The 24,198-nt window shown below is 40.1% G+C and overlaps 1 protein-coding gene across 1 annotated transcript in view; it reads right to left on the bottom strand.

The window, feature by feature from the left end:
* Positions 1–1,697: 1,697 nt before the first annotated feature.
* The window catches only part of rnf123 (ring finger protein 123), a gene marked incomplete at its 5' end in the record, with an annotated part of 44,049 nt that continues 21,548 nt past the window's right edge, over positions 1,698–24,198 (bottom strand). The window contains 13 exons of the mRNA XM_071538561.1: positions 1,698–1,786; positions 2,953–3,028; positions 6,748–6,879; positions 7,661–7,717; positions 9,781–9,920; positions 12,058–12,084; positions 13,759–13,843; positions 14,790–14,877; positions 15,931–16,018; positions 19,146–19,220; positions 20,282–20,459; positions 20,674–20,781; positions 21,200–21,283. Of these exons, the coding sequence (XP_071394662.1) occupies positions 1,698–1,786; positions 2,953–3,028; positions 6,748–6,879; positions 7,661–7,717; positions 9,781–9,920; positions 12,058–12,084; positions 13,759–13,843; positions 14,790–14,877; positions 15,931–16,018; positions 19,146–19,220; positions 20,282–20,459; positions 20,674–20,781; positions 21,200–21,283 (1,227 nt within the window). The remainder of the gene's footprint in view (positions 1,787–2,952; positions 3,029–6,747; positions 6,880–7,660; positions 7,718–9,780; positions 9,921–12,057; positions 12,085–13,758; positions 13,844–14,789; positions 14,878–15,930; positions 16,019–19,145; positions 19,221–20,281; positions 20,460–20,673; positions 20,782–21,199; positions 21,284–24,198) is intronic.

The following is a 24,198-nucleotide window of genomic DNA, read 5'->3' as shown; positions in this document are numbered from 1 at the left end:
TTAGGCCAAAAAGACTTTGCACTGTTTGTTGAACATGCCTCTCACAAAGTCGCCTACAGCCAAAAAACTGACAGTTGCTTCGGTACATGTTCAAAACAAACCCTTCTAACTTCTCACAGTCACTTTAATATCATTATATTTTCACTAAAATTAATTTGTATTAAATACATTATTAGTATTGTTACACACACACACACACACACACACACACCGTTTTGCAACCACTACTGAGAAGTCAAAGATCTGAGCAACTTGTCCTCTGCTCTCTCTTAGGATCTTTTTTACACAGACATAAAAAGAAAACATTCAGAACAAATACACACACCTACAATGACATGCATGCCCATGTGCACGGCCACATACATTTTATTGCTTCAGTACATCATAGCTATGATGCCAGTTAACAAATGAGTCAGAGCCAGAGTTGAGTGAGAGTGGTCAGTTGCAGAACCTCGTTCCTGTCAGCCAGTGCTTCCTGTCAGCCAGTGGTTTTCTTTGGCACCAGCCAAAGCTTTTATTGTCTGGTAATTGAATTTCCTCTATGCTGCAGCCCATCAACACCCTGTGATATGCCCCATTGTGGCTCTGATTTTGTGTATGGGTGTGTTTGTGTGTGTGTGCGAGAGAGAGAGTGAGAGAGCGCGAGAGAGAGAGCGAGAGAGAAAGAGAGTGTTTGTGTTGATGAGAAACAGTATATAGAGTATATGTGTGAGTGTGTGTGTGTGTGTGTGTGTGTGTGTGTGGAGTGATTGCAGCGATAAAAAGAGCAGAACCAAAACATCGTCCTACTATCGTCTGCCAGCGAGGCAGAGGTGCGATGGTGAAATGGCACTCTTTGGGGATTAGAACTTCAGAAACCCAATCATCCACTTAACCACATAAACAACCTTCAGCCACGTTAGAACACTGTTAGGCACAATTTGGCAGAAACTTTAATCCGAAGAAAGTGTATACATTTTAAGTATGGGGGGCTTAAAGGGCACTTCCCCAAAACGCAATTTAACAAAGCTGATTTATTATCACTATCATTTCATGCACATCCAGAAATTGTCAACAGACTCTCACAGTTTAATTTGGTTTGAGAATTATTGAGAGGTAATGAGTTTGGATTTGTCCGAGCCATGCCAGCAGAGGACTTGCCATTTTAATTAAAGCTCAATCAAATGAAGTAGATGAAAAACCAATAGTACTGGCCAATGTTTCAGTGAGGGATAGTATTAGGAAAATGCTGCATAGTTATCAAATTGGTAGAGTAAAATTATGCTACTCTACATCGCTGACTGATATAACACAATAGTGATTCAACCTATGCGCAGTTGATGAAACCTTTACGCTTCCAGCAGCAGTTTGTTTGGAATGAGTAGAAGAAGAACTGGGTAGTTAGCCTTAGCAGCCACAGCACTGGCAACACTGATTTCCAAGTGATCTCTGAGAAATACAGTGCAAAAACATCACAGCAATGATTGCTTAGCACTAAAGATGTTGCCAAAATCAAAAACACAAAGATCTTGTAGATTATCACTTTTAAAGCACTGTCAAAGGGCTATTGCAGCCAAGTAACAACAAGCTAAAATTCCTACAATCCAGCATGAAAAATCCTTCTGTGAGGAATCAGTTACATCCAGGGGAAAAACACTGCTCAGATGTATTATGGGTGAAATGCCATTTTAGACACTGACACACAAACACACAACCTCTTACCCCTGTCTCTCTCCATCCACAAGGATTCGAACCAGGATGCCTGTGACAGCAACTAGGATAGGGTAGTGGTCAACACTTTCCAGACCTGAAACAAACACACACACACACACACACACACACACACACACTTATATGAATAGATAGATACACAAAGGCCAACCAGATATTTGGAGGGTACAGCTAATTGTACTCTTAACATGCTGAATTAGAAATTAATTTCAATGAGAGTTACCCTGTTATTTGCAATCTTACTCCCCTATCCTTATAAGCCCAAAGTTACATTATAGAGTACCAGATGTACCAGATATAGATACACAAGGACCTTTAAAGGTACTTGAGCGGAACCGTTACCTTGCTAGCGACATAACCTTAACTAAAACATGTCTAACCTCACCCTAACCCTAATCCTAGCTTTCTGCCCTAACCTGGAGCCCTGTCAAAGTGAAAAGAGGCCAGCCAAAAAAGCCTCAGTCCCCCAGAAAGTCTTCACTACAAAGTTTCCAAACCCTTTGCCAATCCTCTCAGTTATAGTTCAATAGCAGCACAGTATTACCAGATCTTCTCATATGATCCTCCAGTTAGTGTGGAAATGCCCTTTTTCTCCTCTCCTCACCTCATCTCTCCTGCCACTGATTTGTAATACTGCATGTTGGATATTAGGCATGCTGCTACAGTTAAAAACATGCACACAAACACACTCAGGCACGTAGTCACTGTCCAAGGTCAGATAAACAAATTATTCTATCAACACCAGTGGAGCATAACATTAAATACTTCAAGCTATTTCCTTTTTTAAAAATCTATACTATTGAGGCAGCGTGAGCCATGTTACAACGTATGGTTACATGGTTTGCTGTGATAAATCACCTCTCCTGCTTGGAGTCTAACTACTGAGCAAAATTATCTTTTCAAAGGGAAAAGTCCCCCCCCCTCCCCTCCCCTCCCCTCCTATCAACCCCACATGCAATCGAAAGTCCTGTTGCTCGAGAGAATAGAGAGAATAATAACTTTCTCAGCAAGGAATCTTGACAATCTGTTCTGTACAATCAAAATGTTCTATTTTTCTCCCCATTTAATTGACTCACGGCTGGTCCAGTGCTTTACTACGTCTGAATCACATCGCTGTTTTAAGTGCTTGATTGTATTCATTGATTGATCTCTGCAGGTACCTTCACACATTGTCATTATTTATGGGAAATGACCTTTGTGCAATAAAATGAAATGTGTGTGTTTGTATGCATGTGTGTGTACCTGGGAGTCGCAAGTTGACAACACGATCAAATAGGTTCCTCTCTGCCGTCACTCTATTTAACACCTGGTTCAACAGCTGGAGAGAGAGACAATAAAGAAAAAGAAAGAAAATATAAGTTAAAATAAGAGTAACTCAAACTATAGTGACACTCATGTTTAGCTATTTATAACAGAACAACACACACATAGTTTGAGTGACTCAAACTATACCCAGTTCATGATTCATGAAATCCTTAACATTTGCTGTTCTTGACAGCCAGTGTCGGATCTTTCCCGGTAAAATCCTGTGGCGCACAGGATTTGATGTGTTTTATTTTTCTGGCTTGAGCAACAGCGGTTTGTTTGGAAGAAATGGCTAGTTAGCATGAGCAGCGATAGCCACCAATCCAAGGAAGAAGACATCACAGTACTGAAAACACCGTTTGATTGACAAGTGATCTCTAATATGTGCAGAGCTATAAAACCACAGCAATGAGCGCTTAGCACTAAAGATGTCACCAAAAACAAAAAACAAGAATTTGGGGGATTACCACTTTTAAGTTACTGTACACACCAACCTTCATACACATTGAAAAACATGAAAAACATTACATTTTAGGCATTTAGTGTCTTGCTCAAGTACTATTCAAAAGGACACACACTGGAAGAATTGAACCTGTCCTGCAACCTTTAAATTATCAAGTTTTCTCTCTAAACACTAGACCAACATTGCTTGCATCACCAAAATAGCTTAGTCCTCAACTTTGCTTGCTAGTCAAATGACACGGCATGAATTAATTAATTAATGTGTGTATGTATGTGTGCATGTGCAGTAACATGTAAACATGTTACTATGTGTGCATGAATGGATGTACGGCTGACTGAATGCATTTAGCAAGAGTGATTGTCAGAGAAAAAGGTAAGAACAGAAGAAGGTAAGAAGGAATAAAAGAGCGAGAAAGCAGTTTGAAGGATGTGAAGGGTGGAAAGGTTTAGTGTGTGAGTCAGACAGTGGGAGGGTGGGATGGACGATAACTGGGAGGGAGGGAAATGTGGATGGATGGAAGGATTGATGGATGGAGGGAGGAAGAAGGGGAGGAAATTACTGCGTAGACAATCAAGTGCTGATGATGGAGGTAAAAAGAAAGTGAAAGGTGAAAGTGTGACTGAGTGGAAGGCTGAAACCAGGCTCTTTATTAGTAGAAGAGCAAACCGTGTTTCCCCACATGCACACACAGACTGATACACTAACACACACACAGACACATGAATGAACATGCACACACACAGCACAGGGAGGAACTAACGTAGAATGATGACTCAAAATATAGGTTAAAAATGAATGATACAACAGTAAAGGCAAAGAGCACAAATTCCATGAATGAAATGAAATTAACCAAAAAAAAAAAAAAACTGAAAATGTTTCACAAAATATAAAGATTGATTGATTGATTGATTGATTGATTGATTGATTGATTGATTAAAAGAAGTGGTTTTCATTGATTTGGTGACCAAGTTAAAAAAGCTAACAAAGCAATGAGAGTGAGCAAGACAGATAGATAAAGAGACAACAGACATGTACATACAGACAGAGAGAGAGAGAGAGAGAGAGAGACACACACAGAGAGAGACAAAGTCAGAGAGAGACAGAAAGAGAAAGAGAAAGAGAGACTAACTAACAAGGCAACAGTAAACGTGTCGTCGCCCATGAATGATGTAGACTGCTCTGGGCCAATCAGTAATAAATATGTCACCTTGTTTTGACCTGTAAATTTAGTGCTCTTCTTGGACCTGTCAGTGTAATTTTGAAAATGACAAAAAGCTGTCTGAGGTATCTTGTCTGACTCATGGAGGAACGACTGAGTGATGAGGCGCCCCCAGGGCCCAATCAGTGTAATTTTGAAAGTGCCTCGACACAGGAGTGTGATGCATCATTTCCTCAAGTTTTGTAACAATCCGATCAGCGGTGACTGAGATATCACATGTGACAGACACACAAACAGAGCGAGGTGATCAATGAGGGGCCGGGTAATCAATGAGGGGTGGTCAGGTAAGCGGGACTCTGAAATTAATATGAGCTGTGTGTCTACAAAACCTGAAATTGCCAAAAAATAACGTCCTAGGGAGAGAGAGAGAGAGAGAGGGAGAGAGAGAGAGAGAGAGAGAGAGAGTGTGCACGTGTGTGTGTGTGTGTGTGTGTGTGTGTGTGTAGTGTAATGTAGAGCAGTCTTCAAGTACAGCAGCCACTGGCTGCTTCTCAGATGTAGTTCTCAATTACTAGCTGATTGCAGCTAAGAGCATCACAGCACTCACAGAGCAGTGCACACACAAACGCACACACACACACACACACACACACACACACACACACACACACACACACACACACACACACACAAATAAGATTAACACATCCTTCTAAAGACCATGAAAACAAGTCTTGGCCGCAAGGTCCTGAGAAATAGGATTTCTTAAGAATTAAGCAGCGTCCCATTCTAGGACCTCTAATGAGTTTGACAGGATCCCAGCAACCTTCATTATAAAATTATTGCCCATTAACAATCTAGTGCGATACACTTGGAAGCCCTTTTATTGCGTGTGTGTGTGCGTGTGTGTGTGTGTGTGTGTGTGTGTGTGTGTGTGTACGAGTGTGGATCTGAATGCATTTGTGTCCTCCGGCCGTTGCTGTACTGTTGACCTCACTGACAAACTTCTCCTACCCTTTTGAGCTCATTCCTATCACTTAACAGGGAGGTTAACAATAACTTGAAGGAAAGGAGAGAGCTGAACAATAAGCCCAGCAACCCCTGATGACTCAGCACTTCCTGCCCTCTCTCTAAAGATGGGGACACATTCAAAGATTTTTCCAATCATAAGCGACAATGAAAAGATGGAGCACCGCACATTTTACAACTGAAATTTATTTTTCGTGGTACACCTGCACTCGCAAGAACATATTTTTCTGCGATATTATGATACCAAAACAAACACGCAGCCCATACAGCTTGCAGCAGTTGTGGTTTGTGCTGCAATCTGCACCAAAAAAAGAGGGAGAAGACATCCATGTTTCTTTTTTTTCCAGCTCAGCTATCACGCACTTTGGATCTTGTGTTTACATCATTTTAATACTGCTGCTATATCAAGACAAATCTCCATCAGGTTGTGAAGTGTTGATGCCAGGAAGGAGAAAGGTCCAGAGAGCTGAGGTATATTGATGATTTTATTTGCTTAATTTGAATTTTAAAAAATGCAAGTATTTTCAAGGCCATAAATTCATTTTCAAAAACTTTCAAGGCATTATTTTATTTTTCTTAAATTTTTCTTAAATCCATAACCTATCCACAACCACAAGTTTTTTCAAGGCCCGTGGGAAGCCTGTTCCTAGTGATTAAGGAGACCACCCTTCAACCAGGGGACCTTCAAGTCCAAATGTTGGCAAGCATCTGCCCTGCTGAAGTGTCCTTGAGCTGCCTCCCAGTGGCCCACCCAAGGTTTCTTCCATTTTTTTTCCTAACAAGGTTTCTTTCTTGTATGCATTGAGGATCTAAGGCTGGTGGTGCCAGGTAGGTTAAGCTATGTAGAGTAAGTAGGCTGTTATGTCTTGCTAAAATCTGTGTTGTGCGTTTTGTGTGTTCCTGATATTTTTCCTTCATCATTCTGTTCGATGGTTGATTGTTGATCAGTTAGATCTAGGTAGGCTCATTCTCTGTAAAGTCCTTTGAGACATGGATATGATAAAGGGCTATATAAATAAACAAACTTGAACTTGTATAGAGAATCACATTATAATAAATATAATTCCTGGTCTGAACTGACCTGAGCCAATCGTCTGAGGAGTAGCTCTGCAGAGGGGCGGGACCAGTCCAGAAAGATCTCTGGTACCAGGGTCACGGTCATCTCCAGCACACGCAGCAGGCTGACTGACAGGTCAAAACACGTTGCACACACCTAGGGCAAGGATTGGGAGACTGTGTCAGGTTTTGCATAATAAATCAATGGAAGGGCTGACTTTACGTGAAAAAGGCCAGCCTAAGCACACAATTAGAGCACGCAGAGAAAGGTTGATTCCAGTTTTACCTCAGTAAACAACTCATTAAGCTGATATGAGACCAGTGCAGTTTAATCTCATGGGCTGGAGGTACTGTGCAAAATCAATATGTGAAAAGCTCCATTAATGGACAGGGAAGGGATTTTTTACTCCGCTTCCTTAACTTTTTTTTATTAAATCATCAATTTCCCAGTGAAACAAATTAGTTGAGTTAATGAGGAGAACAACCGAAAGACTACATGGAGATGAGGACAATTGATTTCTACCATATAGCTGATGCAGAACTTATTAAACAAATTATTTAAATTCAAACTCATTGGTGACAAGCAATCTCATATCTCCTATCCTGGACAGTTTTTCACATATTGATATCAGGACACATCATGTGGCTGGTACTACTGGTTCAGCATCATTTCACTCACCAGATCTTTGATCTGTTCATACGATGTATGATTTTAAAAAGTTGGCTGGCTATACAGCGGGTCAACTTTGCCATATTGCCTATATGGATAGTTTCTAAGCTTAACCTCGGAACCAAATGAGATATTTACTTTCTCATCCTCAGCCCCAGGCTTGTTAAAGCCTGGCACTGAGGATGAAGCAATGCTGCTCATACAAAGGAGAGCCACTGAACTATCGGTCCTGACCCATAGTTTAAGAAACCAGAGATGAGACACATACCTTAAGCTGGCGCGTGTCCACAAAATTTCTCTCTGGACGCTCTGCAGCTTGTTGGATCTGGTAGAGGAAGAGGAGATCAAAAGGTAGAGAAGAACGGAGAAGGGGGAGAATGGAAAGGAAGAAGGGAAGTGATAGCAAGGGACAGAAAAAAAAAAGATATATGCCTCAGATACTCATTCATATGTATCTGAGGCCACAGAAGGCTACAGTGCAAAAACAGAATTTTTAAAAAACAAAGTTTAACTTTCCAGTCTATAATTGCAGCATAGAATCCAGGTTCAATAGCATAATAGACAGGCAGAGCTTCATAGGACACTTGTGAAGTCCTGAAATGAAACTACTGCAAAATAATGAATCCACCCTGAAACATAGCTTAAGGTGAGATCAATTCTGAGGGCTTTTAAAACTCTGTTCTTTGTCCATTAGCTGGTTGAGTAGCTCTCTGGAGCTCCCTTGCTGCTGACTAATTCTTAGTCTGTTCAGCCTTCCTGTGGAGCTGAAACCAAGTCAGCAAGCAAATAATTTTACCAGTCAGTCAACCTGACAACTAACCAGTCCAGCAGCCAATCAAACTGCCAGCCAGCCCCGGTAAGTTTTATTTTGATTATTTTTCCTCTCGACAGAACATGTTGTTTGGGCATTCTGCCATGGCAGAGTGCCCAATATACTTTTAAGAACACTTGTTAAAAACACTGGATTCAGAAAGTTGAATTTGACAAGACACATTTTCAACCAGGGAAGCAAAAAAAAAAAGTGTCTATGAAAAGCTGTCCACTGTGCGTCACTGAGGGAATGGAAAATAGTAATGCTGAATGTATATGAGGTGCTGAAAATACTAGACACCCTGAAGGACTATGAGCAATTAGAATACTAAATTATGCTACGTTTGGTGATTTATAGGGCATTAGTCATCTTGCTCTGCTGACTGACTCAGGCTGGAGCATAATCAAGGATCATGAAGCTGCGACATAAATGGGACTGGGACATTTCGCTGAAACCCAGAATAATCACAGAACATGGGGAAACAATGAGCAAATCTTTAATTATTTTTAAATGTCACCTGCTTTAGTGTCTTTGATACTAATACTGTCGTAGATGTAAGTTACAGGCTCTGTACAGCTCAATGGGTAGGCCATGGTACTAACACAAAATGTATGTACTCGCAGTATTTTAAGGTAATTTCAACCAGTTGGCACAGTACATGACATAGCAGAGCCTTAGGGATAGATCTAGGCACTATTCCAGTGGCCTGAATGTTCATTATATAATTTGGTTAAAACCTTGGTTAATATGGTTCAAGTATTATCCCCATGAGAGTGCATGAACACTCAGCCACCAATATTTGTTTTCTATTTTTACCTGCAAAATGTCACTAACTTTTGTTTTTAATTATGAACTGTGATTTGTGATGCTTCTGCATGTTGCTGGCAATATAACCCAATAGTAATATTTAACTAGTAGTATTTAAAATTTAGGTATAGCATTGGTCGTTTTTGACATGCATAACCCTGTTTAAGTTCAGGAACCGTCAGAAACCAACAATGCCTGGCCAAATTGCCAGTGCTGATGTCACTCACTTTTGCTTTGCCTCCTATTACAGATCTCAGTGGTTGTAGTTGGAGAGTCATGCTTCTACAAGACAATGAACTAAAGAGAGTATTGTTTTTCTAGTTAACTTTTGCAGGAGATTGTTTTGTCTATTGTTAGCTACAGTTATCACTAAAAAGAGCACAGCAAAAACACCTGGTGGTCACTACAGATTCCAGGGAATGTTCAGATAAAAATGCTTCAGTGTTGGAGTCATGTCAAGATGAGGGGCTAAAAGAGCCTTAGAGTGAAATATCACTTTAAAGCCAGCTTAGCTCCTTGATCGTGTTTAATAAATTGGGGCTTTGCTCTGAAGAACAGCATTAATTGTAACCAATTTACCTAGAGAGAAAAGGCCCCTGTCTTTAATTAGTGCCATTCTCAGAGGCACATCTTTTTACCCCCTGGTCCAGGAACTTGGAGACCAGTTGAGTTAGCTGAATTTCAAACCTGATTATTATCTTGCTAAAAGGCACACTGATACCCAGGAGCTCCATATCTGCAATGCCTTGCTCAGAGGCACTTCGCCTTACCTCTTGGATCATGCCAATGAACTCAGAGAAGGCCCAGTTGAGCTGGTTGAGGACACTGTTGAGGAAGGAGGCGGCCATGTCTTTGTCCAAACTCAGCAGTTCTGCCATGTGTCTCTGCAGCAGCAATGATGGACAGGGTTCTAAACCAATCAGATGAGGGTATACAGGTCAATAAACAGTTGACATAGAGGATACTGGAAAGTGAATGTCTTTGTCCTGACTCAGCAGCTTCACTATTTGTCTGTGGAGCAGCAGTGATGGACGGGGATATAAATCAGACACAGGATTGGGTACAGGTGGGGATGAATCAAGGAAATAATCTCAGAAGGAAGAATGAAGAATGATGAGTGGATCACGTTTTTATGGGATGTAACAGAGGCCCTGGCCTAGGGTGGGATGACATATGCATAGTGCCATGTTTTTACAATGAAATGCATGAAAGCAAGGGAGATGAGACAAGGGAAGACAAGGTGAGAGGAAAGGAGTAGATGAAAAATAAACAAAAGAAGAAAAGAACAGAACAGAAAAGAACAGAAAAGCATAAAGAAAAGAAAATAAGATGAAGAGATGAAAAAAAGGTTTGTGTAAGATGGGTTAAAGAAGGGGAGGAGAATGGAAGACGATATAAGATGATAGGGGAAAAAGAAGGGGGAAGCAAGGAGGAAAAAAATGATTAGGTAGGAATGCACTGACAGAGGATATAGCACAAACCCATTAGTCTCAATAACGCTGAGCAGAGAACCAATCATGTGTCAGGACTTACAGAGACAGAGCTTTAACCTTTGCCTGTAATTATGGGCTGCTGAGACAATACTTTTCCCTGCTATAGAGTCCACAGGGATTGTGTTGAGAGAGATTACTAGGAGAAGAGAAACAGCTGGATGATAGAGGACGAAAAGGAAAGAAAATGAAAGAGAGAAGGCAGAGGCAGCAAAAGGATGAGGATAGGGGAGGAAAGTAAGAGAGAGAGAAGGGAGGAGAGAAAGGGATGACAGAGGAGAGGAAAGAAGAAGAAAGGGAAAAGAGAGAGTGGGAAAGCAAAGAAAGGGAACACACAAGGGGAAGGAAGAGGATGAGAAGGAGGAAGAACAGGGGAAGGGTATGGAGGAGAAGAGGGAATGCTCTGTAGCACTCCAATCCCCTCTGGGAGCTGTGATGGGAACTCTGTGGAGTCAAGTGTTCATTAAGTCTAATAATCTCCCTCTTGTCTTCCTCCTTTCTCCTCTCTGCCCTCTGTCTCTCCTCCCTCCCCTCTGGTTCTCCCTCTGCTTGGAAGCATGGGACAACCAGAGACTTTAACCTACAGATAAAACCAGAAAGGTAGAGCTAGGTAGGAAGAAAAGATGGTAGTGTGGTACATGGTTGTCCCCTTTCCGTACATTCCTATCCAAACCACATTATTCATGTTATGACTCATGATTTATGTTATTTTTTGACTGTCTCTGCTATCAAAAGAAAGTAGTAAGTAAAAAACAAGTCTAAAAAAAAACAGGTATAAAGAGAGAATGGTAACGATAGTGAACTTGCCAAGTATCCAAGCACCAGGATCTATAGCGTCGCTCCAAACCTTGTCTATGTTGTGAAACCCTTACACTAGACCTGACATTACAAGCGCATCTGTTATGATTGGTTCAAAATGTCACAGAAAGTCTAATATGATCATAAATGAGGAGACAAAATACAAACAGCTGCTCATAAAGTCAGGCCATTAACACTGACTTTCTTGACATGTCAGCAAAGACTTGAGCTCACTCAACAGCCAGTTGAGAACCAGTAACTTAGAATATGAGGTCTTGGATTAAGATATTACTTTATTGTGGATCTGCCCCATATCTTTCTCTTTCTTTCTGTCTCAGAAAGTTAGTGTGTGTGTGTGTGTTCTCGCACAGAATCAGTATGAGTATTATCCAATTATAATAAATCACTACTTAAGTAGTATGCAAATAATAAGGAGGACGAGAGGGAGGGGAGCTATGGGCCAGTGCACACAAACCACAGGGTCAATTAAAAGGTCTGGTGATAATGGGATGTAATATTAGAATAATATCAGCAGAGTGGCACTAACACTACCTGGGTTAGCGGTGCAATTCCCAAAGAGATCATACATACTGAAAATGTATGGGCTTACTACTGCTTATTTACAATAAGGTGCTTTGAATAAAACTGTGCACCAAATGGCATTCATTATGGTTATGGTTATGATTATTACCACCAACAAAGATAAAATAAAGCATCAACATGACAGCGATAACACAAAGGGGGGCGAAAATAACTTACTTTGGAAACTAGCAATTGACAAATCCCCTGAAATGCATGCAAATGAGAAGGCACATACATGATAGTCAATTATCATGCAGGAGAGAACAGACAGCAGAAAATCACAATTAAATGGAAAAAGCACAGACAAGCAGAAAACAGGAGGAAACAAAGAGGACAATTAAATGGCAGAGTGTGCTCAAAATAAAATAATAACTTCATGGAAGGCTTCAAACACATATGGCAATACGACATTCTAACATGACCAAATATTTTGTTTGCAAAAATGAGATGTATGATCAGGGAAATTGTTTTTCATTTTTTTCAGGATTTCAGATTTTATGGAACCACAACATGTATTCACTTGTAATGTGAGATTACTGTTAAAATTGCAAATATTAATTACTTTCAAATTGCAACAAAAGGTTAATGAATAACTGAGCTTTCCAGCCTTCTTGTCTGCACTGAACTGTTTTTATGTGAAATGGTCTCCTGCTTTCTCAACACCAAGGAATGTACACATTAGTATAAATACAAATTATTGTTAGACTGTAATTCTAACTGTAATGCATTATGTAATCAGAAAATGTAAGTAACTATCCACAGTTATATAGATCAATCATAAGATCAATGAGTGCAGACACTGAAAATGCTGAGATATGAGTTGTTTCTGCCTGTGATTTAACTTTTATCTTCAGTATGAGAAGAGATTATTATAGTCAGAAAACATCTGTGACTAATTCAAGTTTGCACTTTGTGTGTGTGTGTTTGTGTGTGTGTGTGTGTGTGTGTGTGTGTGTGTGTGTGTCCTATATTTAGATTTCCACATCTCTCCTGCTTTCTAAAAATAAATGTTGGTCTTCCTCCTTGCCACCTGCGAAAGCAAACGTGACAAACAACTTCACTGTTCGAGAAAAAATATCATTCACACTCTTCCACAGAACCCCCCCCCCCCCCCCCCCCCCCCTTTCATCTATACATACACACGCTGACACACACAGACAGACACACACACATAAATACATTCACAGGAAGTAGTAAAACCAACACAGATGTAGTAAAAATAGGCCTGGTGTAGACAGGCAGTCATGGCCTCAAGTTATTTATGGAAATTTATGAAAGAAAACAAGGAAACTAGCCTGAGCCAAGCACACACACACAAAATAAAGAAAATACAGACATGATGACACGATGCATGAAAGAAGTAGTGTGAGAAAAAGTGGGAGAGATATATAACAATAGAAAGAGTGAGAGAGAGAAAGCAAGCCGTTTTCTCTCATTTTCTCTACCCACTTAATCCTTTTCAGGGTGAACAGATTGTTTATCGCACACACACACACACACACACAGATAGACAGACACACACTCACACCTATGGGCAATTTAGAGTCTCTAATCCACCTGACTTGCATGTCTTTGTGAATGTGGGAGGAAACTGGGGCACCCACAGGCAACTCATGCACACATGGGAGGAACATGTAAACTCCACACAGAAGAAGCTGGGATCAAGCCCAGCTACTTCTTGTTAGGAGGCGACAGTACTAACCACTAAGCCACCGTGCCGCCCTGAAAAAACAAAGATAGAGGGAGAGAAAAAGCAAGAGATAGAGGGAGAATAGCCAGAGAGAAAGAGAGACAAAAAAAGGGAGGAACAGAAACTGAGACAGACAGAGAGAGGGAAAGAGAGGGAGAGAGAAAGAGAGAGAGAGAGAGAGCACCTACTCTGTAGACTAGGGAGGTTGGCGTCCTCAGGTTTGGTTTTCAGCAGGTGAGGCAGACGGGTGTATCTGTAGCCAAAGCCACAGCCCTGGAAGACATAAAACACATAGAACACATGAAGCTCAGACTGCTGTTTATATGCAAGATACCATATGCAAAAGCATCTTACTAATCCAGCTGAGCCAAAAGACTGTGTGTGTGTGTGTGTGTGTGTGTGTGTCTGTTCTTGCATCTCTGCATGTACATGTGCATACTGTATGTGTGTAAATGGTATGTGCAAGGCTGTGTGCTCACATGTGACTGTGTATGCCAGTGTGTGTACCAGGGTAAGATTTTAAAAAAAAAAATTCCAGAGGGCATTTCTTTGCCGCCTTGATATGATTTTTGGGGGTATGTAGGTCCTTTTTGGTGGCAATTGTATTCAACTATGAAATACCATATACCATTTGTATCACTAAGATTTGTTTTAACTTGTTTCCCACTGCTGGAAACACTGGTGGAACGCCTTACAAAAGAGGATGGAGCAGTTTTCTCCACTCTCTGTCCCCAAGCAGCCCATCTTCCACCCCTCGATTGTTAAGTGTTTTTCCGATATCGGTTGTTTTATTCTTTTTTTTTTTGTCGATGCAGTGGTTTGTGTGGGGTTGGCATTTTCTTCTATTGCTAGCTGTGTGGTGCCAACATTTTCTACTGCTTTGGGCTGCATGCTCGGTTGTTTTCTGATCAAAAGCCTCTCCATTTTTTTCTCCCAGAATGCAATGAAAAGAAGCCCCCCGGTCATAGGCTCCCACAATTCACCTACGGTGGCCCACAGGGGACAGCACAGTCGCGTTCACATGTGACTACTCAACAAAAAACATGTGAACAGGGTGAATAGCAAACAAGGGTACTTCTAATTATCAGGGGCATTGTTTGCCTTCTCATTCTTAATTTTAGAGACAGTTTATGAATTTTCAAGGGCATTTTTTTCCCAGAGCCCCTTTAATTTCTGACCCTGGTGTGTACAGTGTGTTTCTCTGTGTATGCATCCTCACCCTCCAGAGTCTGACCAGTATCCAGTTGGTCTGAGCCCAGGGTCTCTGTTCATAAGGAGCCAACAGATTCCTCATCATGGCAACACGTCTGAAACACACAAACGTACATCAATACAAATCACAATCGGCACTCCCTCACTGCCCACAAGGAGTCAATCCATCACCTTCCTTCCTTCTTATGAACTGTATGTTTCCTCCTCCTGTCGGCACTGAGAAAAGTGTGTGCTCCTGTGCACAGGGAACTCATTATATTTGCTTGCTTGAAATCATGATGGTTTGAATTCTGACACAAAAAATTGTCTCAAAGAAAACACTGCTTTTCTCCACATACGCTGCATTTTCTTCGCATTTTTCTCAGGTGTTCCCCAATTAATACAATTTTTTCTCAGCATTTATGTATCTGCTATATGTAATTCCAAGAGAACATCAAGAGAAGTTGTGTCTTGGTGGAGCCACTTGTGACTGCTGAGGATTTGAATACTGACTCACCCTGTGCTTTCATGTCTTCCTCTTCTACCTCACTACACTGTAGTATAATATGACAAAACCTAATGAAACACTTGGGTGGAAGAAGGCGCCCAAAAATGGATTGGAAGAGATAAAAGCAGCATCTATTGAATTTGGAGTCATCTGGTGCCACATATCTTATATCCACCGTGTTAATACCTTTAACTGCTTTACTAAAAAAAGATAACAGGTTTCAATTGATATTATGTATAAGAGAGGAGTGCTGCCTTTGAATTTGACCCAACCAGATGTCAGTCTCATTGTACAGATTTTACAGAAGAAAGAAAGAGAGAGAGAGAGAGAGAGAGAGAGAGAGAGAGAGAGAGAGAGAGAGAGAGAGAGAGAGAGAGAGAGAGAGAGAGAGAGAGAGAGAGAGAGAGAAGAAAGAAAAGAAACATAAACAGAATCTAGAGCAATACTCTTTCTCCGGGAGGCTTAATAAAATTTGGCACTTAACATTACTGTGATCACTGAGCCCAGAACATGAATATTAACTAATGAGAGAATAGCCTGATAATAATATCCAATGAGAAGACCCTGCCTGTGAGTCTAACCAATGAATGACGAGCCTGTCCAATCAGAGAGCGACCCTGAATGGCTAATGACCAATGAGCAGAGGAGGCCAAGTACTCACTGTTCCTCTGGAATCCTCTCCACTGCCCTGAGGGATTGTGGGTAGCAGACGTAACTGGCCAGCGCCTGCATCAGGGAGTCTTTAATATCTGAGAGGGGGCGGGTGGAGGAGAGAAGGTACAAGAGAGAGACAAAAAGAAAGAGACAAAGTTTGTTAAAGAGAGAAAAAAGAAAGAGACAACGAGAGAGACAGAGACAGTTATGAGACAAAAACAGAAACAGAGGCAAAGAAAAAAGAAGATAAGCAAAGAAATTACCCAGAACTGGGGTTATTCAGTGTCATGCTTTTTATATACAACCATTTCAACACATTAGCCAAGGTGAGAGACAGCTTTCTCCATCCACCCACCAGATTTTGGAAAAACATTTGTGAAACCAACCAGGCGCAAAGCTCTGCCCATTAAAAACTCATTTTTTTATTGATTAAAAACATGATGTTTGGGTCAATCCAACCATCAGGCATGAGAGGCCCAAGAGACAGAAATGTCATGTTTTTAATCTTCCAATAGAAGATGAGTTTGTTGCACTTGTTCGCTTCCATATATTTTCAACGTCTTTAAGGTAGAACCTCTGCTCTGCTTGTTTGAGCACAAGCTCTTCATTAAAATTAGAAAAATACTTGAAAATGACTTCTATTATTTAAATTAGTCGAGCTGTGCTTGATTTAACCTGTCAGGCAGTTGAACAGCCACATAAAAAATGTAAAGAGCACTTGGAACATGAGCTAAATCAAGTCTTTCTGTTTTTTTTCTAGATGTGGAAATCCACCCTAAAACAGAACAGAGGCCTGTCAAGGAACGTTTGGAGAGTGGTAACTAATAATTACAAGGGACTGTTTTGAAGTAACCATACCGCCTCTTCCTCCCTGACAAAACCCGGTGGCTCATTATATTTGATATTCTATTAAACTATCTTTTTCTCCTTTTACTGCACAACTTTCTCCCACAGGTAAAATCTGTAGAACTAAGGCTGCAATATGTGATATCAGTCTAATATTCAAAGCCATTCACCATCAGTGGAACAGCTCCAGGATCATCAAGGGAGCCTTTTCCATCTAGTGTTTATCTTTCAGACATTTTTATGTTACATGAAAAAGTCTACGTGACAAATGTCCATGGGAAGAATATATTATTACTTTTGGTTTAGGGTTGAATTTTGCAAACACTTTAATATTCGAAAATTTCTCTCTTTAGGATAGAGTTGATCATATTCAAAAATCGACTTAACTGTTAGAACTTAAAGAATAATACGTGTGGCAGATTTTTGCTTTACAATTTAGAAATTTAGTGAGCTGTGATTTTGCTCACATTTCCCACTCACAATTAGACAGTTTGTTCGACCATCTTTGTTGTTATCTGTATTGTTCATGTACGTGACTCCGCACATAATGCTTAGTATATGAAATCTTAAGAACTGTAATCCATAATCAATACATAAACAATGAAATACAGATGCAGTCAAATAAAACACACAATGAGATACAATGTGGCAAAGATCAGCAAGATTGATTTGACTGGTTTCTAGGGTGAGGCTGAGGCATGATGCAGCAAATATAAAATGACCAAAGAGAGTATTTTACTACACTCTGTAACTCACAGCAAAGTGCTAAAAACAATATTTTATTGGTTGTTACCAATCCTTCTGTTATAAAAGGTTATATTCATGGCCACACTGGGAACTGGGGCCATGAAAGATACTTGTAGGAAGTATATTGGTCCAGCGATTGGTCCAGTTTATCTCACACACACACTGGCTTCAGTTTTGCTCTGTGCAACTTGTCACTTTAGACACCAATATGGACTGTTCCAGGCAAACTGCCTTCTTTGCATATTTTTCACCCTTCCTACCCACACTTTGGCAAGTTTGGTGCATCAGGATTTTGTTGAGGAGCCTGGGTGGACCGAGGTAACTCACGGCCATTCAGATTGAGAGACTCTCTGATTAGAAACTAGGTGATTGATCACCCGAGCTTGATCGTGACAGATAGGGTCACAGCCTCCTGGTGCTCCCAGTAGCTTACAAATACCAATCTGACAGAGTATTGAGAGCTGATAGTAAGAAACCAAACAGGGTGAGTAGATAAATAAGAACAGAGCACACACAGACACGCATGCATGCACATAAACCTAACTAAACACACACACACATTCGCACACAAATGCACACACAAACACAAAGGCATACACACAAATACATACACAAACTCCGAACCCACACACAAAAACAAACACACAGTAGCATAAACACATGACCAAACCATTATCTGTTTGGCATCAAACACCTAATCAAAATCCATCTGAAGCACCATGAGAATTCACAGTCTGAAAAGACGAATTAATATCATAGCCACAGAGAGTAGCCCTTTGCCATGAGTTAACAATGAAAAAGACCAATTGAAAAAGGCTGGCATACTCTCACTTGTGAGAAAATAATATAACCTACTCTATAGGGTATATATGACATGTTTGTTTGTCTGAAACTGAGACATACAAAAACAAACTGATACATAAAACAGCAACTGTATTTGGGATAGCACAAGTTAAGACAGTTGTACAATATGCTAGTGTTGATTACTGTATTTCAAAGTAAAAGAGTTATAACTCCGGGGAAGACAAAAAGTGCAAGCAGTGCAAATACATGTCCTCTACATTCTCCTCTTGATTTAAACTAAAAAAAAAAGTTATTATGCCCTTACTTGTGAAATTACTCCAAAGGAAAAATGTGAGCAGCCGCCTGCTATATAATCAGACACAGAACTTCCCCATTAAAGAAAGAGCTAGCTACATATTAGCCTGGTGTTGCTGGGAGAAATGCAGCAGCAATAGTAGGTTCTTCTACTGTGGTCCAATTATCCTACAGATGAGGATGGATACCATATTAGGACCAAGACGGGTAATTTCAAAGGGAGAAAGTGGGATATAGACATGAAAGGCAGAAAAAGGAGATACAGACAAAAAGGTGGAAGAAATGAAGATAAAGGCAGAAAGAGAAAATAGGGGAACAAAGAAATAGAGACAGAAAGAGAGACTATATATAGAAAATAATATAGAATATAAACAAGAAGGAGAGACAGGTGAGAGATGATTTTGCATACAAACATTATCAAGAAAGAAGTGAGACAGAAGTCTTTAGGGCAGGAAGGAGGAATGCTCCACCATTACAGCACACACACGCACACACACAATATGTGTCTTTGAGTGTGTTTGTGTGTCTCACCTGTTCCGACAATGCGTGGGTCTGCAAAGTGCTTAGCGAGGATAGCAGCTAGTTGAGTCAGGGTTTCTTCGTAGCCTGAAGGTATAAAAAAAGAGTGAGTTAGACTACATACACAAATGGAGTTTTGCTTGCGTGCGAAAAAGATATAAGACATGATGATGTTCACCTGACAGAACAAAGTCGACCTGGATTCTACTTTAGTACACACTTAAAACACAAGTTGCATATGAGACGCAAAGTCTGACAGAGGAAAATGAGGATGCACTGTTCCAAAGAAAACAACAACTAGCACACTAAACTTACTTAACATACTTGGTGGTAATGTATGGTCACTAGCGAGTAATTCTAATGGAGGAGCTTTCCAAGACCTGTACACATTTGTTGTTGCTTTGCTTCAGCAATTTTTGTAGTTTATTAGTTAGTTAGTGAACCATTATTACCAGATGGTTTATTCATAATACGGGCAGGCCTGGAGGAGTTCTAGGTAGGTAGTAAGTTGTTTGGTTAGCTAATTAACTATTTATTATTGGGACTTGTTGGGATTTGTTATTTGGGTACAATAGTGATCAGTACATAATAACAGACAATAAAAAGGCCTTCTTAAACCCACCTGATCAATAAATTATAGTCTGTTCTGCTTTTATGTCACCATTTTATTCTCCTGTTTTTAAGACTGTTTAGGATCCTTGTTTACTCTTTTTTAGTTGCTTTTATACTGTTTGTTTGTTTTTGTTTTTTTGTTTAAACTTGTTAGTATGCCTTCCATATGCAATGCATCCATCCTGGACATGAGTTCAAATTTCTGAGACATTATCATTTAGCTGTTTTTAAAGGCAGAAAATCTTAATTTTCCTTTCATTAGTCTCCTATTTTAGAGCACTTTTCAAGTTTGTTCATATTTAATACTTAGAAGTTTGAGATACTGTTTCTTATATTTAGTAATGTACATAGCCATATTCCTATTGTAGTTTTCACTTGTAATCTTGTTATTCACCAAGCCATAGTCTACACCTGGTGGTCGGTTGGTTGGTTAGTAAACTAGTGCTGCCTGGTACTCTTGGTAGCTTGTTCATTGGATTGGTGGCTAGTTATACAGACAGGTAGGGTATTAGTGATAAGTAGTTACTCTGTATTACCTGGTAGTTCTTCCATGCTGTTTGCAGGGCTAAAGTAGTTCTTGAGTGCGCTGTATGCATTCATGGCTACATTGAGGTAGAACTCTGGAGCAAAGGCAAACAAGGAGCCGGTGTTGTCCGCATGTTCAATGGTCTGGATACACACACGGAGCAGCCAGTACACATCCAACATCTTCTCCTACAGAGAGAAAGAGGTAGATAGACATAGATAGGAAGAGTGAGAGAGAGAGAGAGAGAGAGAGAGAGAAACAGAAATACAGCAAGAAAGAGCAAGAGATCAAGTGAGAGACAGATTATAAGTGACAAGACTTAATAACCCAAACACAGGACGCACATACACGTAAACACATACACATAAGTACACACACACATGCATTCAGAGGCTAAATCACCTTGGAGTAGATGGTGGCATTGATCCAGGCCAGTCTCCTACTGAGGTGGTTGAGCTTCTCAGCAAAAACCTTCTGACTTTTCTGGAGCTCTTCCAGAATGTCTGGTCTCTGCGGGAACAATGGAAAGCCATAGCGTACAGTCTTGATATGGCTGTTTCATTGAGGGCCTTTCCACATCATATAGGTAACACACAAGCTATCCAGGTGATCTCTATGTCTGCTACTGTAGCATTACAAAGTTCCTATGTTTTGTTTTTTTTGTTTTTTTTTAATCTGAAGACAGTGGTGACACATCGATATGTCTGTAATCATTACAGGCATAAAATAAATAAATAAATTCCCTTCTTCCCTCCATTTTAGTCATCAATTCATGCAAGTATTTGTGAAAATCGCTGTATCTAACACTAGATTGTATACTTTCACTGATAACGATAAATGCTCAAGTGCTACTGAGCAAGGCACTTAACTCCAAGAAACCCCAAAGAAAGAACATTATAACAAGCAAACAAAATAATGTTGAGCTTACTCTTGCAGGGCATCGTGCTATCTTCTCCTCCGTGTCCTTCAGCGCCACAGCGTACTCATGGACATCATCTGACACCACCACCATCTGGGAGGAGAAACAGAGACACAGATATAAGGGTTCCTACACATTTTCCATTTCAGTATTATGTACTTGGAGATCTGATCTGTCTTTCTTGACTGTATTTGGACATTTTCTTCAGTGTTCATTTTTTTGAACACTGATAGTGAATGGGCATTATGATGGTCAACAAAGTTACTCTATATCTTAAGATTATTCCTTACAACAAATTCTATCACAATAGGTGAAATTAACATGGGGCTAGTACTGCATAAAATGTGTACTTATACATGTTGGCACTAAACATTGTTTTTTCTATACTGTTCTGTACTATTGTGCAATTTGCAATTTATAAGAGTGTCCAATTTATTGTCCCTTTGCAGTGTATGAGGTCCTGTTTTCCTTGTAACATGTGTCACTCATAGATGTCACTATGAACTCTGAAATGCTGTTGTCAATTATGCGTCTGCAGAAATTGTATCAAATGACAAATTCCTGTTCATATACTGAACTTAAACCTGACAATTTCATGTGATTCAGATTCTAACTCTGATAAATCATGTCCTTCTTCTCTGCTCATCACCAGGCTTCTGTATGCTACGGTAGACACAGGTCATTGGATGTGTAAAAGGCTAAAAAAATCATTATCTACCATTAAATACACACTGATCAATTGGTAGCTGAAAGAGTTTTTCTAGGTAAATAAAACACTGAATCCAATCGATTTTTGTCCACACACAATGACATAATCCTTGTCTACTCAAGCGGTCAGAACGCTCCATTAAACAGAATATATCCAGCGTATAGACTGAACAGAAAACATCAATACTTTCTGTCGAACCCAATATTGAGCGGCTTTTTACAAAGAAGAGAATATAATGGTTTTCTTTCTTTTTTCCAGTTTACTGATCTACCATTGTACTTGGCAAGATCCATTTGAAACAGCTCATCACGACAGTAAGACTACATGGTGTGCAATCAAATGGCAGGAAAAGCATTGCCTGTAGAGTAAAAAGACACATTTCCTTAAAACATTGATCTGTGAGTTTCCAAATACTGCCAGCGCCATTGCACCATGACATTATGGATACCAGCGTGGAACTAGGAAGGCTGAGACACTTTCAGCACTTGCGGATTGTATCTTTAAATTAGAGAGAGGACATGGCAATAACAGAGAGGTCAAGAGGTCTGATGCTCACAAAGGGCAATTTCTGTTTCAGCACTGGACCAGACTATGGGAGGATTACTTAAAGATGAGAAGAAAAACAAGACAGATGAAACAATCATAGAAGCACATACAGAGACAGCAGGGATGTGATTAGGACAACAAAACACCAGGAAAACACAGTAACACAGTAATCGCCCTTTAGGAACGAACGGGTGTTATGTGTACAAAATCCTAAAAGTGGAAATCACATCAGCGAGAAAGGCTTCACACAGAAGTGCATGTATGCATGATATGTGCCCACACACCCATGCATACACACATCCTTTACATACTCCAGGCTCTAGCTGTACTATAAGCATGGCAATTTCTCAGTGTGACAGGAGTGACCCTTCACTCCTGCCTTACAGATCCAGGGAAGGGCATTTATGAAGGTATTTTAGCAGCAAAACACCTGACAACTTGCAGATGAATTTACGCAGAAAATTTGGCCAGAGGATAGGGTGATGGAAAATATTTACACAGGAGGATATCTTGACAACATTGTGAGGTTTATATGATGAAAACCCTTTTTAGATTGCTATGAAAAAGGTGCTTTAAACAGCTCTTCTGATTGCACACTCACCTCCCCACCCCTTACTCCCTAGTTCTCTGCTTGCAGTGTCTTGAAGCCACAGTCTACAAATCGGTTTTGCACCAAATGCTCCATAATTGTAGCAAAAGTAAGAGTGCTATTTGCCGTTTGTGATGCTCAAGAGGCTGCAATGGCAGATTCGAGAAGCTGTAATCACCGACTTGTACTTCTCCTACAAAAATATATTCAAGAATAAATAAATAAATGTGAGAAAAGTTTGTTTTGTAACAAACTTTAAGCTAAGGCTTTCCATTGCAGTGCCAAGAAGAGATCAGAGGTTGGCAATATAGAAAAGAAACAGAATACCAACTGATTTGCAACAAGAGCGGTTTGCAGCACCCAACACCAAGGCCACAGCAGTAGTGGCTTTGGTCAGTTTCACTCACCCCCCCTTATGTACTCTAATCCAAACTTGTACAAGTACAGAGTTGGAGTAGACAATATGCTAGGCTATAAAGATTTGGAATGACCAAGAAGAATGACTACCAAGGCAAAGAATGAATAGGAAGAATGTAAAAAGATAATTTCTTACACACTCCCACATCATGATGTGTGGATAAGTTATCTTACCCTCTTACAGCCTTTGTATGTACACAGCTGTTTACTTAAATGTACAATCTTCTAATTTAGAAAAGACTTCCCACATTACTGTTATTGGTAACCGTTACTGGGAAAGCAGTGAACCACTTGCTGCATTCCAGTTCCACAAGAAAAATATTTTGTTCTGCTAAACATCACTATAAGCCAAGCCCTTTTTTTCCTTAGTTAACAAAATAGTCAACAAGGAGGAGAGGAGAGTAGAGTAGAGTAGAGAAGAGAAGAGAAACAATGAATCACATTTGGAAAAGCTCTGTATTGCTATAGGTTGTTGGTCTCTAATATCCTTTGTATGTTCATAACTGTATGTAAACTGTTATTTGATTTTAAATATTCCTGCCTAAATCAATAACCTTTCCAACACCTACAGCCTGTAGAGAATGCAGCAGCAAGGATTTTAACTGGTGCTAACTGAAGAAATCACATCACTTCACTGGTTATTCTTTAGTTTCAGAGTTGACTTTAAAATTTTGTTTGTCACTTAAAAAAAACATACATAGCCTTCCAAAGCCAGAATGACAAGTTCTTCTTTTCTGTATGTACACT

The sequence above is a fragment of the Centroberyx affinis genome, unplaced genomic scaffold, assembly GCF_046629955.1.
Source record: "Centroberyx affinis isolate AG114_WGS23_722 - 3 ecotype Tasmania unplaced genomic scaffold, CSIRO-AGI_Caff_v1 ptg003288l_1, whole genome shotgun sequence".
NCBI classification, from domain to species: Eukaryota; Metazoa; Chordata; class Actinopteri; order Beryciformes; family Berycidae; genus Centroberyx; species Centroberyx affinis.
This window is presented reverse-complemented; position numbering and strand designations above follow the sequence as displayed.